The 13,055-nt window shown below is 46.1% G+C and overlaps 1 protein-coding gene across 2 annotated transcripts in view; it reads left to right on the top strand.

Moving 5' to 3' along the window:
• ANTXR1 (ANTXR cell adhesion molecule 1) overlaps positions 1-13,055 on the top strand; it is a 493,093-nt gene that overhangs the window by 238,417 nt on the left and 241,621 nt on the right. For both annotated transcript variants that reach the window (XM_085636306.1, XM_085636307.1), the window contains exon 10: positions 4,360-4,458. In XM_085636306.1, coding sequence (XP_085492432.1) covers positions 4,360-4,458 — 99 coding nt within the window. The remainder of the gene's footprint in view (positions 1-4,359; positions 4,459-13,055) is intronic.

Here is a 13,055-nt window from a genome sequence, read left to right as displayed (position 1 = left end):
CCTACTTTCTAAAAGTGCTATTTTCAAACTCAGAATGTAAATATCACCTTCACTAAAAGATGCATCTTTAGATTCTGAGTTCAGGCATACTAAACTTTCTTTTCCTATCTAGTTCCCAGGGCCAGTTATGTTTATAAGATGTTATAAACAAACTTCCCATTCTGTCCTATGGGGAACAGGTAGCCTTGCAATAGTGAAAAACGAAATTGGCAGTAATTCACTATCAGGACATTCCACACACACCAGAGCATGTCCCACTTTTCACATACACTTCACCCTGCCCACAGGGGTACCTTGGGCCTACCTTAGGGGTGGCTGGCATGTAGGAAAAGGGAAGGTTAGGGCCTGGCAAGTGGGTGCACTTGCCAAGTCGATATGGCAGTACCAGACTGCGCACAGGCTCTGCAATGGCTGGCCAGAGTCACATTTACGGCCTGTTTGTGTGGGTGGCACAATCCAGTGCTGCAGCCCACCAACAGCATTTGATCCACAGGCCCTGGCACATGCAGTGCACTTTACTAGGGACTGTCAAATAAATCAAATAGGCCAATCTTGGAAACACCAATCCATAACACATTTTACCACAGGAGCACTTGGGGCCCGATTCACAGAACTAACTTAAGACAAAATCCTAAACTTACTACCATTTTGGTATTCACAGAAGGCACTTACTCATTTTGGTATTCACAGAAGGCACTTACTCATTTCGGTATTCACAGAAGTTAGGAGTCCTAACTTTAGGACTCCTAAATGCCTTCTGTGAATACCGAAAGTCTTAAAATTAGGATTTTTCACAGTTTAGTAGTAGTATAGTTAGGACTCCTAACTTTAGGACTCCTAAATGCCTTCTGTGAATACCGAAATTCTTAAAATTAGGATTTTTCTCAATTTAGTAGTCCTAAGTTTAGACTTAGGACTACTAAATTGAGAAAAATCCTAATTTTAAGAATTTCTGTATTCACAGAAGGCATTTAGGAGTCCTAAAGTTAGGAGTCCTAACTATACTACTACTAAACTGAGAAAAATCCTAATTTTAAGACTTTCGGTAGTCACAGAAGGCATTTAGGAGTCCTAAAGTTAGGAGTCCTAAACTTAGGACTACTAAATTGAGAAAAATCCTAATTTTAAGAATTTCGGTATTCACAGAAGGCATTTAGGAGTCCTAAAGTTAGGAGTCCTAACTATACTACTACTAAACTGCGAAAAATCCTAATTTTAAGACTTTCGGTATTCACAGAAGGCATTTAGGAGTCCTAAAGTTAGGACTCCTAACTTCTGTGAATACCGAAATGAGTAAGTGCCTTCTGTGAATACCAAAATGAGTAAGTGCCTTCTGTGAATACCAAAATGGTAGTAAGTTTAGGATTTTGTCTTAAGTTAGTTCTGTGAATCGGGCCCTTGCACTTTACCACTGATCAGCAGTGAGAAAAGTGCGCAGAAACACTAAGCCAGCACAAACAGAGTAAAAACTGGGAGGTCAGAAAGCAAAAATTCAGGCCAAAAGATGCCAAGTCTAACATATCCACATAGATTGCCCATACAAATCATCTAAGGAGGTGGTTTGACAGCAACTAAGAGTAACCTTCCACCACACTGAGGAGTGAGGCAGCCTCATTCAAAGCCCTTTAGGGTCCACCCGTAGTCCATAGAAGGAGAATCCACAGGCAGCCCCTGGCTGCATGGGGCCAGAGATCAAGGTCTGGCATGCATGCCTGCAAGGAGAGAGATGTGACAAGATGGGACGAAAACAATTTATAAAGTCACATATCAAGTGGTCTTTGGTCAAATGCCCAAAACCTGCACATAGTAGTCAACCTTTTACAGTTGAGGAACTACTAATGTCATCCAGATGTGTATACATTGGTTACTAGCACCAGAATGGCAGAGAGACAGTGGTTAAAAGTAGCCATCTTGTGTGCTCTATAAGTTCCATACAGGAGCAACAGGCGTAGAGGCTGGGGCAAGAATGCCCCAGGAATTCACTGCCTACAGGCAACTAGGATAGATGCCCTATCGTGTCCATTGAGGGGGGCGGTGCAGTATGGTATGGACTTCACTAGTTACAGGCAACCAATGCTGTATATAATCTATGCAAGAGCGAGAGAAGAGCAGGTCCCAGCATGCATTGGTTGCAGGTAGCGCCGATGAATGTGCTACAGTGTCCACACTTGAGGGTCGATCAACAGTTGCAGCATAAATTAGTTGCACGGACCTGGGATAAAATGTCCTGTAAGATCCACCCAGGAGCACGATAAGATCCTTCATTGTGATCGCCTGACTTACTTAGTATCTAACTTGGCACCAACAACGTTTACCTACATACTGCATCATCATGGACTTTTCATTCTTTAATCGCTGTATTGTTGTATACACTTTTATTGACTGTTCATGACCCACACGGATCCTCACATGCAATACGAGTAAATTCATGCACATAACTTGAAAAGCGCTCTGATACCTTCGGGTCTAGCTAGCGCTATATAGAACTCAAAAATAAATAAATAAACAGGGCAGCAGCTCATGGCAGCCACTAGTCCCAAGCATCCAGGATAAATTCCCTACTGACAGGGACACTGGGAATATACAAATGCAAATGTGGAGCCACAGTACTTTCAGAGTAAATTTGAATTCTCTTATTCACCACACAATACTTCATCTGTTGCATAGTTCGCAGAATTTAACTAAAATAAATTGCTTTTAGCTCAGACAGATCAAGGGTTGTTAACTTTGAGGTCCACAAAGTGCAACGCAACTCCAGAAAACGTAACAAAGGTTTATTGGTCACCTTCAGCTGTTGAATGCTTTAATCAGCCGGTTAAAGAGGTGGCAACATTGGACAGATAGTGTTAGCATCCCTGTCTGGAGAACTGGGGGAGGGAACACTTAAACACTTAAATGTATTTAATACACAAGGCTAATATGATTGCTTCATTGTCAAGATTTTAATTTTGCATTCACATCACACACACTACTCCTTTGTAGGTGTCTTAATAAATTCCGTAGGGTGGACTCGTAGGTCTGTCTAATGGGGCCTTTAAGGGTAGCCAATGTACAAGCCTTGGTCAAAAGGGAGCATCATGTATGCCCATAAGCACCCATGATGCTATGTACTGTGATAGCCGCTGCATGGTAAGTGTGGGTTTAGCGTTCACACATCTGTAGTAAGAAATGTCTGAAACCTCTAACAACCTTCTGTAGCTACATATTCTGACATGTTTATACCTAAATGTGAGTGTTGACTAGGACTAGGCCTGGGTCAACGTAAATTTTGTCATTTTTTGGATTTGACTTTACTTTTGTTACGTGAAATTCCATAAATTACATTATTATGCTACTTCATGTAATTTTACATTGCATTCACTGAAAAAATGTACAGGAAAGGAACAGGAACAACAGAAAACGTACCAAACCGCTTATGTTTACTGTGCTTTTGTTTATATGCATCCTTGTGGCAAAAAATGGTACAAGGACAAAAAAATATAGCGCTAAATTATAAATTTGGATTTTTCATAATTATGAGTAATTTCATATAATTCTGCAGCAAATTCTTGGAATAATTGGAAAGCAAATTGCGCACATCTTATACACTCTTCCGGATAGATTTACAAACATTTTGCACTGGGTTAGCCTACAAAAGTGACTCTAACCATCACAAATTGTTTTTTTTCTAATTTAATTTCAGCGCAAAACTGGTTTTGTGCCGGAAAGTACCCTAAAAGTAATGCAAAGCAGCGTGAAGCACTGCTTTGCGTTACTTAGCGACATGGGTGGCACATAGGCGTTCCCATGCAACCACCCATTCCTTTTGATGCAAAACCTCATCTACAAAAAATTGAAAACAGGGTTTAGCATCAAAAGTTAAAGTCACTTCAAAGGAGGCAATAAATGGAGAAATGCTTTTATTTCTCCTTTCTTTTCCCACTTTGCATGCGCGCTACACTGTTCAGCGCACAAACAAAGTGGGAAACATGTTTAAATTTGTCTTGGTATAGTACCCTTCCTGTACAAAACCTATGCTAGACACAGGCACACACACTAGCACTATGGCACTAAGGTAAGTGCCTGGCGCATGGCAGCTGAAATCAGCCTGGTGCTAGGAAGGGGGAGAACCATTACTCTGTAGCTATGGCATTCTTCTGCTCCCTTCCTGTCCCACAATGCAACACAGCCTCTTTTGCTGCTGCGCTGCGTTACGTGTCTTTTCTGGAAACATGGCCCTTAGTGTGACTCCTCATATTAGAGAATATTTCAGTGAAATAAGCAGCCAGCCACGCCCTTCACAGGCTGCTTTGAGTTGGGCATGCGAGCTTCTGTGACAAGATGTCTGACTTTGCTCTCTCTCTTTTTTTTTGTTTCTAGTTTCCTTCCAAGTGGTTGTGAAAGGGAATGGATTCCGCCATGCGCGCAATGTGGACCGTGTCCTGTGCAGCTTCAAGATTAACGAGACTGTTACTCTTAGTAAGCTGTTTTCTCAATTTGCTTCTCTTTTGATTTTTTAACATGCTGGTCAGAACCTTCTTATAAAAAAAAAATTGGAACAGCCGAGTTATGAAGCTAAATTAGGCCATTGCTGGTCTTGGTACATAGACATCTGGGATACAAGTCTTTAATGCTTGTCAAAGCTCCTGGGGGTCACCCTAAACAGCTCATTACACAAACATCACGGTATGCATGCATCCATCACGACACATGCGTGGGCATCGGCAGCCATTTTGGAATGGGTTTCCCTTAATAGAAAACCTTTTTCAAGCTTGGTGGGAATGCCAGTGCCAACATGGAGTGGCAAAACCAATAGCGCGAAATTTAAATGCTGAAACATATTTGCTTTATCACTGCTTGTTAAATGTAACACCATGCTTGCAGAGACTGTAAAATGAGGAAGTGGTTCTGTGCTGATGCTGAGATGGTGCTGTGCAAGTGCTGAGGTGGTGCTGTGCTGATGCCGAGGTGGTGGTGCGCTGATGCTCTGCTGGTGCTGATGTTGTGTTGCACTCGTGTTGAAGTGGTGTTGAGTGATACTTGACTTGTTGCTGGGGTGGTGGTGTGCTTCTGCAGAGGTGGTGGGTAGGTGGTGCTGACTGATACTGACGTGGTGCTGAGTGATGCTTAGGTGGTGTTCAGGTGATTCTCTGCTGGTGCTCAGGTGGTGCTGAGTGATGCTGATTTGGTGCTGCCCTGATGCAATGCTGCACTGGTGCTGAGGTGGTGCTGTGCTAATGCTGTAGTGGTGCTGTATTGGTATTGAGTTGCTGCTGAGGTGGTGCTGTGCTGGTGCTGAGGTGGTGCTGCACTGATGCTTTGGTGGGGCTGTGTTGGTGCTGAGTTAGTGCTGCACTGTTGGTGGTGCACTTATGCGGTGGTGTTGCTGTGCTGATGCCAAAGTGGTGCTGTGGTGGTGTTGAGTGATGCTGAGGTGATGCTGCACTGGTGCTGAGGGGGTGTTGTGTGAATCTGTGCTGGTGCTGAGTGATGCTGAGGTGGTAATGAGCCATGCTGAGGTGATAGTTCTGCACTGGTGCTCAGGTAGTGCTAATCTGGCGCTCAGGTGGTGCCAAGTGATGCTGAGTTGGTGCTGTGCTGAGGTGATAATGCATTGATGCTGAGATGGTGCTGCGCTGATGTTGAAGTGGTGCTGCATTGATGCTGAGTTGCTGCTGAGGTGGGGCTGCACTGGTGCTGAGGTCGGGCTGCACTGGTGGCGGTCCACTGATGCGAAGGTGGTGCTGTGCTGATGATAAGATGGTGCTGTGCTGATGTTGAGGTGGTGCTACGTTGGTGCTGAGTTGGTGCTGCACTGGTGGTGGTGCACTGATGAGGTGGTGCTGTGCTGATGTTGAGATGGTGCTGTGCTCATGCCGAGGTGGTGCTGTGGAGCTGCTCAGGTGGTACTGTGGTGATGCTGAGGTGGTGCTGAGTGATGCTGAAATGTTGCTGAGTGATGCTGTTGTGGTGCTTAGTGATACTTTGGTAATGCTGAGTGATGCTGTTGTGATGCTGAGTCATGCTGAGGTGGTGGTGCTGCACTGGTGCTGAGCTGGTGCTCAGGGGGTGTTGCGTGATGCTGAGTTAGTGCTGTGCTGAGGTGATGCTGTGCAGATGCTGAGGTGGCGCTGCACTGCTGCTGAGGTTGTGCTGTGCTGATGCTGAGATGGTGCTGTGCTGATATTGAGGTGGTGCTGTGCTGGTTTTGGTGCACTGATGAGGTGGGGCTGTGCTGATGCTGAGATTGTGCTGTGCTGATGCTGATGTGTGCTGTGGTGATGCTCAGATGGTGCTGTGCTGAGGTGGTGTTGAGTGATGCTGAGGTGTTGCTTAGTGATGCCGTGGTGGTGAATAGAGATGATGCAGTGGTGCTCAGTGATGCTGAGGTGATGATGCTGTGCTGGTGCTCAGGTGGTACTAAGCTAGTGTACAGGTGATGCTGTGTGATGCTGAGTTGGTGCTGTACTGAGGTGATGCTACACTGATGCTGAGGTGATTCTGTGCTGATGCTGAAGTAGTGCTGTGCTGGTACACATTTGCTGCTGAGGTGGGGGTACACTGGTCCTGAGGTGGGGCTGCGCTGGTGGTGGTGCACTGATGCAGAGGTAGTGCTGTGCTGATGCTGAAATGGTGCTGAGCTAATGTTGAGGATGTGTTGTGCTGGTGCTGAGTTGGTGCTGTGCTGGTGTTGAGGTGGTGCTGCACCGATGCTGAGTTGGTGCTGCACTGGTGGTGGTGCACTGATGAGGAGGTGGAGCTGTGTTGATATGGTGCAGTGCTGATGCTGAGGTGGTGCTGTGTGGTGCTGGGGTGGTGCTTTGCTCATGCTGAGGTGGTGCTTTGCTGATGCTGAGGTGGTGCTGTGCTGCACTGGTTTTGAGGTGGTGCTGCAATGGTTTTGAGGTGGTGATGTGATAATGCTGAGTTAATGCACTGGTGGTGGTGCACTGATGAGCAGATGGTGTTGTGCTGATGCTGAGGTGGTGCTATGTGGTGCTCAGTTGGTGCTGTGCTGATGCAGAGGTGGTCTTGAGCTGCTGCTCTTCTGGTGCTGAGGTGGAGCTGCACAGGTGCTGAGGTGGTGTTGATTGATACTGAAGTGGTGCTGAGGTGGTGGTGTGTTTGTGCGGAGGTGGTGCTCAGGTGGTGCTGAGTGGTAGTGAAGTGGTGCTGAGTGAGGCTGAGGTGGTGCTCAGCTATGCTTTGGTGGTGATCAGGTGATGCTGTGCTGGTGCTTAGGTGGTGCTGAGTGATGCTGAGTTGGTGCTGCACTGGTTGTGAGGTGATGCTGTAGTGGTGCTGAGATAGTGCTGCACTCATTCTGAAGTGGTGCTGAGGTGGTACTGCACTGGTGCTGAGATTGTGCTGTGCTGATGCTGAGGAGTGCTGTCGTGATGCTCAGATGGTGCTGTGCTGAGGTGGTGTTGAGTCATGCTGAGGTGTTGCTTAGTGATGCCGTGGTGGTGAATAGGGATGATGCAGTGGTGCTGAGTGATGCTGAGGTGATGATACTGTGCTGGTGCTCAGGTGGTACTGAGCTAGTGTACAGGTGATGCTGTGTGATGCTGAGTTGGTGCTGTGCTGAGGTGATGCTACACTGATGCTGAGGTGATTCTGTGCTGATGCTGATGCTGAAGTAGTGCTGTGCTGGTACTCATATGCTGCTGAGGTGGGGGTACACTGGTCCTGAGGCGGGGCTGCGCTGGTGGTGGTGCACTGATGCAAAGGTAGTGCTGTGCTGATGCTGAGATGGTGCTGAGCTAATGTTGAGGATGTGTTGTGCTGGTGCTGAGTTGGTGCTGTGCTGGTGTTGAGGTGGTGCTGCACTGATGCTGAGTTGGTGCTGCACTGGTGGTGGTACACTGATGAGGAGGTGGAGCTGTGCTGATATGGTGCTGTGGCTGAGGTGGTGTTGTGTGGTGCTGGGGTGGTGCTTTACTGATGCTGAGGTGGTGCTGTGCTGCACTGGTTTTGAGGTGGTGCTGCAATGGTTTTGAGGTGGTGATGTGCTAATGCTGAGTTAATGCACTGGTGGTGGTGCACTGATGAGCAGGTGGTGTTGTGCTTATGCTGAGGTGGTGCTATGTGGTGCTCAGTTGGTGCTGTGCTGATGCAGAAGTGGTGTTGAGCTGCTGCTGTTCTGGTGCTGAGGTGGAGCTGCACAGGTGCTGAGGTGGTGTTGATTGATACTGATGTGGTGGTGTGTTTGTGCGGAGGTGGTGCTCAGGTGGTGCTGAGTGGTAGTGAAGTGGTGCTGAGTGAGGCTGAGGTGGTGCTCAGCTATGCTTTGGTGGTGATCAGGTGATGCTGGGTTGGTGCTTAGGTGGTGCTGAGTGATGCTGAGTTGGTGCTGCACTGGTTGTGAGGTGATGCTGTAGTGGTGCTGAGATAGTGCTGCACTCATTCTGAAGTGGTGCTGAGGTGGTACTGCACTGGTGCTGAGGTGGTGCTGAGGTGGTGCTGCGCTTATGCTGTGGTGGGTCTGCACGGGTGCTGAGTTGGTGCTGCGTTGGTGGTGGTGCATTAATATGGATGTAGTGCTGTGCTGATGCTGAGGTAGTGCTGTGGTGGTGTTGAGTGATGCTAAGGAGATGCTGTGCTGGTGCTGAGGTTTTGCTGAGCAATGCTGTGGTAGGGCTGAGTGATGCTGTACTGGTGCTACGCTGATGCTGAAGTGGTAGTGCTGCACTGATGCTGAGGTAGTGCTGTGCTGGTAATGAGGTGGTGCTGCACTGGTGCAGAGGATGTGAAGTGCTGGTGCTGAAGTGGTGCGCTGGTGCTGAAGTGGCACCGGGCTGAGTGATGCTGATGTGGTGCTGTGCTGGTTTTATGGTGGTGCTGAGGTGCTGCTGAGTGATGATCAGGTGGGGCTACAGTAATGCTCTTGAAGTGGCGCTGAGTGACAGTGAATGGTGCTGAAACGGTGCTGCACTGATGCTGAGGTGGTGCTGCGGTGGTGCTGAGGTGGTGTGGCACTGTCTACTTGTAGGATACATTGTTAAGTAACCTCACATTACATGCCGCATTTGGAGAGCACAAGGAGGCATCCCTTGATATTGTTTTTATTTCACCAACTATTGAAACCTAAGAGAAAGCATCATAGGATGAAAGCCTGCAACTTTAAGCTGCTTCTATTTTCATAAAACGTAGCATTTACAGCATGTTTACATCTCTAATCATATGCAAATAACATGCTGTCAAAAGCACAATGTAATAAAGGTCCATCCTACTGTTGGCCATCTTCTTAATGTACACTTCCATTGAGTAAGTATATTGTTTAAGGTTTGGACATTTGAGCTAATGAAACCTGAAATGTTATAGGATGAAAAACAACATCGCCTCCGGCTGTAATAGCGCTTGTGAAACCAAAGGCAGTGGATAACAAGATAAGGATATTATTTGCAGACCTCGGCAGAGCGTGTTCGGAAAGCCAAACAAGCCGAGGCAAAAGAAAAACTAGTGCATCAAACCTAACATATTTGGTCGATAGTGAAATGATCCATGTAACAGGGCCAGTCTCCAGGGTGTGACCAAAACAGCAAAAGAAGGGACAAAGGTAAACTATTCACCCAAAAAAAAAAGGAATTTCGAAAGGCACATGAAGGAGCGAATGAAAACGGATGGGCGTACTGAAAGCCCATACAGTAGATACAGCATGTCTTAAGAGACAGCGCATGCCCTGCCTAAGCAAAACCTAACTACAGCTCCAACAAGCATTTGCAATGCAATAGGTCTCGCAGTTGTGAGAATTTGAGGTATTGACATTGTAAATGGCAATGCCTTTTATTTACGTGTTGGTTTTTAAAACATAAATGAAAGGCATTGTCATTTACATTCATGTTTAATAGCAAACATAGGCCATAAAAATGAAAACGAGAAGAAAAAAAGGAAAGCCTGCCACCACCTAAATGTGGCGTCCATATGCCTGCAGTAAAATAAGGATAAAAAAAATGAATCATCGTACATAATTTCAAAAGAACAATACAGAAGCGTTTTAGCAGGCACATGTTCCCACAGCAGGTGTCAAAAGTATCTTTACCTTTACTGCACATCACAGGAAAATACGATTCTGATTAGTGCAAAGAGAAACTACTAAATTACTTTGAATTACTCTTATTTGAGGACATAGTTTGAGAACACAAGGATAACTAAAAAATAATAAATATAGGTTTTCTGTTTCTCGTGAACAATTGAAAGAGCAGTCATGCGTGGAACAAATGAGACTAATCTGAGGCAGTCATCTTTAATCAAGGACAGCTTTATATCTGACGTCCAGAAAGACAACCACTGTTTGCTCAACAAAATGTAGGAAAAAGGCTACAAAGGAGAAAAAGTGAAGAGGGCAGGAAGACAACCACTGTTTGCTCAACAAAATGTAGGAAAAAGGCTACAAAGGAGACAAAGTGAAGAGGGCAGAAAGACAACCACTGTTTGCTCAACAAAATGTAGGAAACAAGGTCAGAGCCAAAGCACTGACAGGGAATAAAAAACAGGTCTAGTGCCAACCCCAAAAGTATGCTCATTAAAATTGTGAATATCAATAGTTTTGCAGCAGCCAATTTCATTTCCACTTTTTTTCTCAAACATTCAAAGCCCATCTTTCTCTGAACTTCCTTCCTACTACCCAGATACTGCTGATCACCATTCCCACTCCTTCTATAGCCTCTTGCTACCTGCGTATGCCCACCCTCTGCAGTTCCAATCTCCATCCCATGATTTCCTTTAGTCTTATCCAGCAATCTAATTTGATTTATCGAGCAATCTAATTTGATTTGACTTCTGTCTTTATTTTCTATAAAGCAAACTCATTCCGTTTTACCCCTCCTTTATCAACCCTCCTTCTACCTCTTCCACTGGTATCTTCTCATTGCACCTTCCTTCAATATACTACCAATCCATCTCAGCCCTATTTGTTGCAACCTACGCTGACCTCTCTTTGTCCACTTCTTTCTGTCTGTTACAGTCTCCCATCTGAAAATCATTCCTTCCTCTCTGGTCTCTTGAGTGTTTTTTTCCTCCTCTAGACATCCTCTTCTTCCATCCCTCCAACACTGTCTGGGTTCACTGTCATTTCACCTCTTTTGCCTTCTCCTCAGAGCCCTATCTACAGTCTGCGACCACCCTTCCGTCGAATCAGATCCATCTGGCCCCTCTTCCTTAGCCTCCTCTCGCCATATAACCTCAATCATATTTATTCTCTGCATTTTCCTCATCCCCTCCCTTACTTGCTCTCTACCCCACCTCTTGTTTCCCTGTTCTCCTATTTTTCATCCTACTCACTCATGATGTAGGTCTAACATCAGTCAGTGAGAGAACCTTTGCGAGGAAAGGATAGAAAGAGGGAAGCACAGTGAAATAGAAGACGAAGAATGTCTGCGCAAAAAAGGAAGCGAAACAAACCAGGAGAAGGAGCACAGGCAGCGAACCCTACAGGTCGCTTAGTCCTGCAGTATAATGCAGTAATAACACTGTAGTCGCAGGAGCAGTCGTGACACAATCCAAATAAGCTCTACGACTGCAACCGAAGGACCTTGGCATGGATCCCACACACTTTGAGCCTGGCAACAGTTTTACAAGCTCGTCGCTAACTTACCTCTCACTGTGCCAGGCTTTGCTTAGGAGCCGAGAGCCTCATACTCATAAATGAGGGAGAGAAGCCCTCCAAGAGCAACGTGCAAAACTGCTGTGGGCGAGGTGCTGGCAGGGTTCTGTTGAGCCTGCGGATCTCTCAGCTGCAGTCAATGGCTGTTTTCAGGACTGCCAGACAGATGAGAGAGAGACAGGGAGAGAGAGAGATAGAGAGAGTGAAAGACAGAAAGAAATTCAGGGCTTCTCCAACCCCGGGAACAAGAAAGCTTCTATTGCCCAAAGAGGTGCATATTCGAAGTAGAAGAGGTGGGCATGGGCACATATGCACGTGGAAGATGACAGCAAAGAACAATGTGTCGAAGCCACAATGAGAATACACTTCCTGCTAGTGTTGTCTTTCAAAATAAAGGCAGCAGCCTGAGTTCGGAGACGTGGGTTTTCTTTCCTAGTCTAGCAGGCATCGCCACGGCCACCTCATCTCTGGTGATGTCACAACGGTGACGCTACCACCATTCGTCAGCTCGGAGCCAATCAATAAAAAGATACTCTATGGAGCTTCTGTGTTCTTTGTGCTCACTTTTCCTTCATTCCTCTCTTCTTGAAATCCAGCCAAATATGCCCCTCTCTCGTCTATTTCTGCTTACTTTTTACCAGACTGCGCCAAGACGCTTGTTTGTTTCTCCCTGTCTGTTCTTGTTTTTAGAACTCTGTACTCATTTTTTTTTTTTTTTGCTCCACCTATCTATTACATGAACTTTAACGGATTGTTTAAATACATATTCATTTACGAGTTAAATGCATTTTCTCCTTACAAATGAATAAAGCAGATTACCTACCATCTAACATTAAACGAGAAGCCCCGGTATTACAAGCGCTCGCCATGATTTATTTGCTCTGCTTTTTCTGCCGGCCTCGCCTGCTAAAAGGTTTCTTCTCTTTATGGGGCCATGTGTTTGAAACACATGGCCCCATAAAGATAACAAACCTTTTGCGACCAATGTAATTCAGGCGAGCCCGTCCAAGTGGGATAGCTCAAAACGCAGAGCAAATACGTCATGCACACCTCTGTTCCAATGGCTGGCCACCGTTTACCATAAACGGTGACGCCAGCCAATGGAAAAGAGGGCCGTGGCTTAACATTAAATCTCGCTAGCGAGACTGCGCATGCGCACAGCCTACGCCAGGCGAGACCTAAAAAATGGGAGCAGTGGATGGTCACAAGGTCTTGGTCCTTGCTCCAGGGGAGGGACAAACACAAGAAGAGGACATGACGTATGCATGTCATGATGAATGGAAGCAAAGCAAATGAGAGCAAAGCTGAAGCTTACCAATGGCAGGCTATGGGTGAGCTGTAAGCCCACTGATTGTAAACCACATGTCTTGAAGAGACAGCATATGCACTGTCTAGCCGAGATCTAAAAATGTGGTCCAACGAAAGGAAAGACATTAGGAAATCAAAGTGGGCGGATGGAATTAACTACAGG

This window comes from Triturus cristatus, chromosome 11 (assembly GCF_964204655.1).
Source record: "Triturus cristatus chromosome 11, aTriCri1.1, whole genome shotgun sequence".
NCBI lineage: Eukaryota > Metazoa > Chordata > Amphibia > Caudata > Salamandridae > Triturus > Triturus cristatus.
Note: the sequence above shows the minus strand (reverse complement) of the source record. Positions and strands in the feature narration are given on the sequence as shown.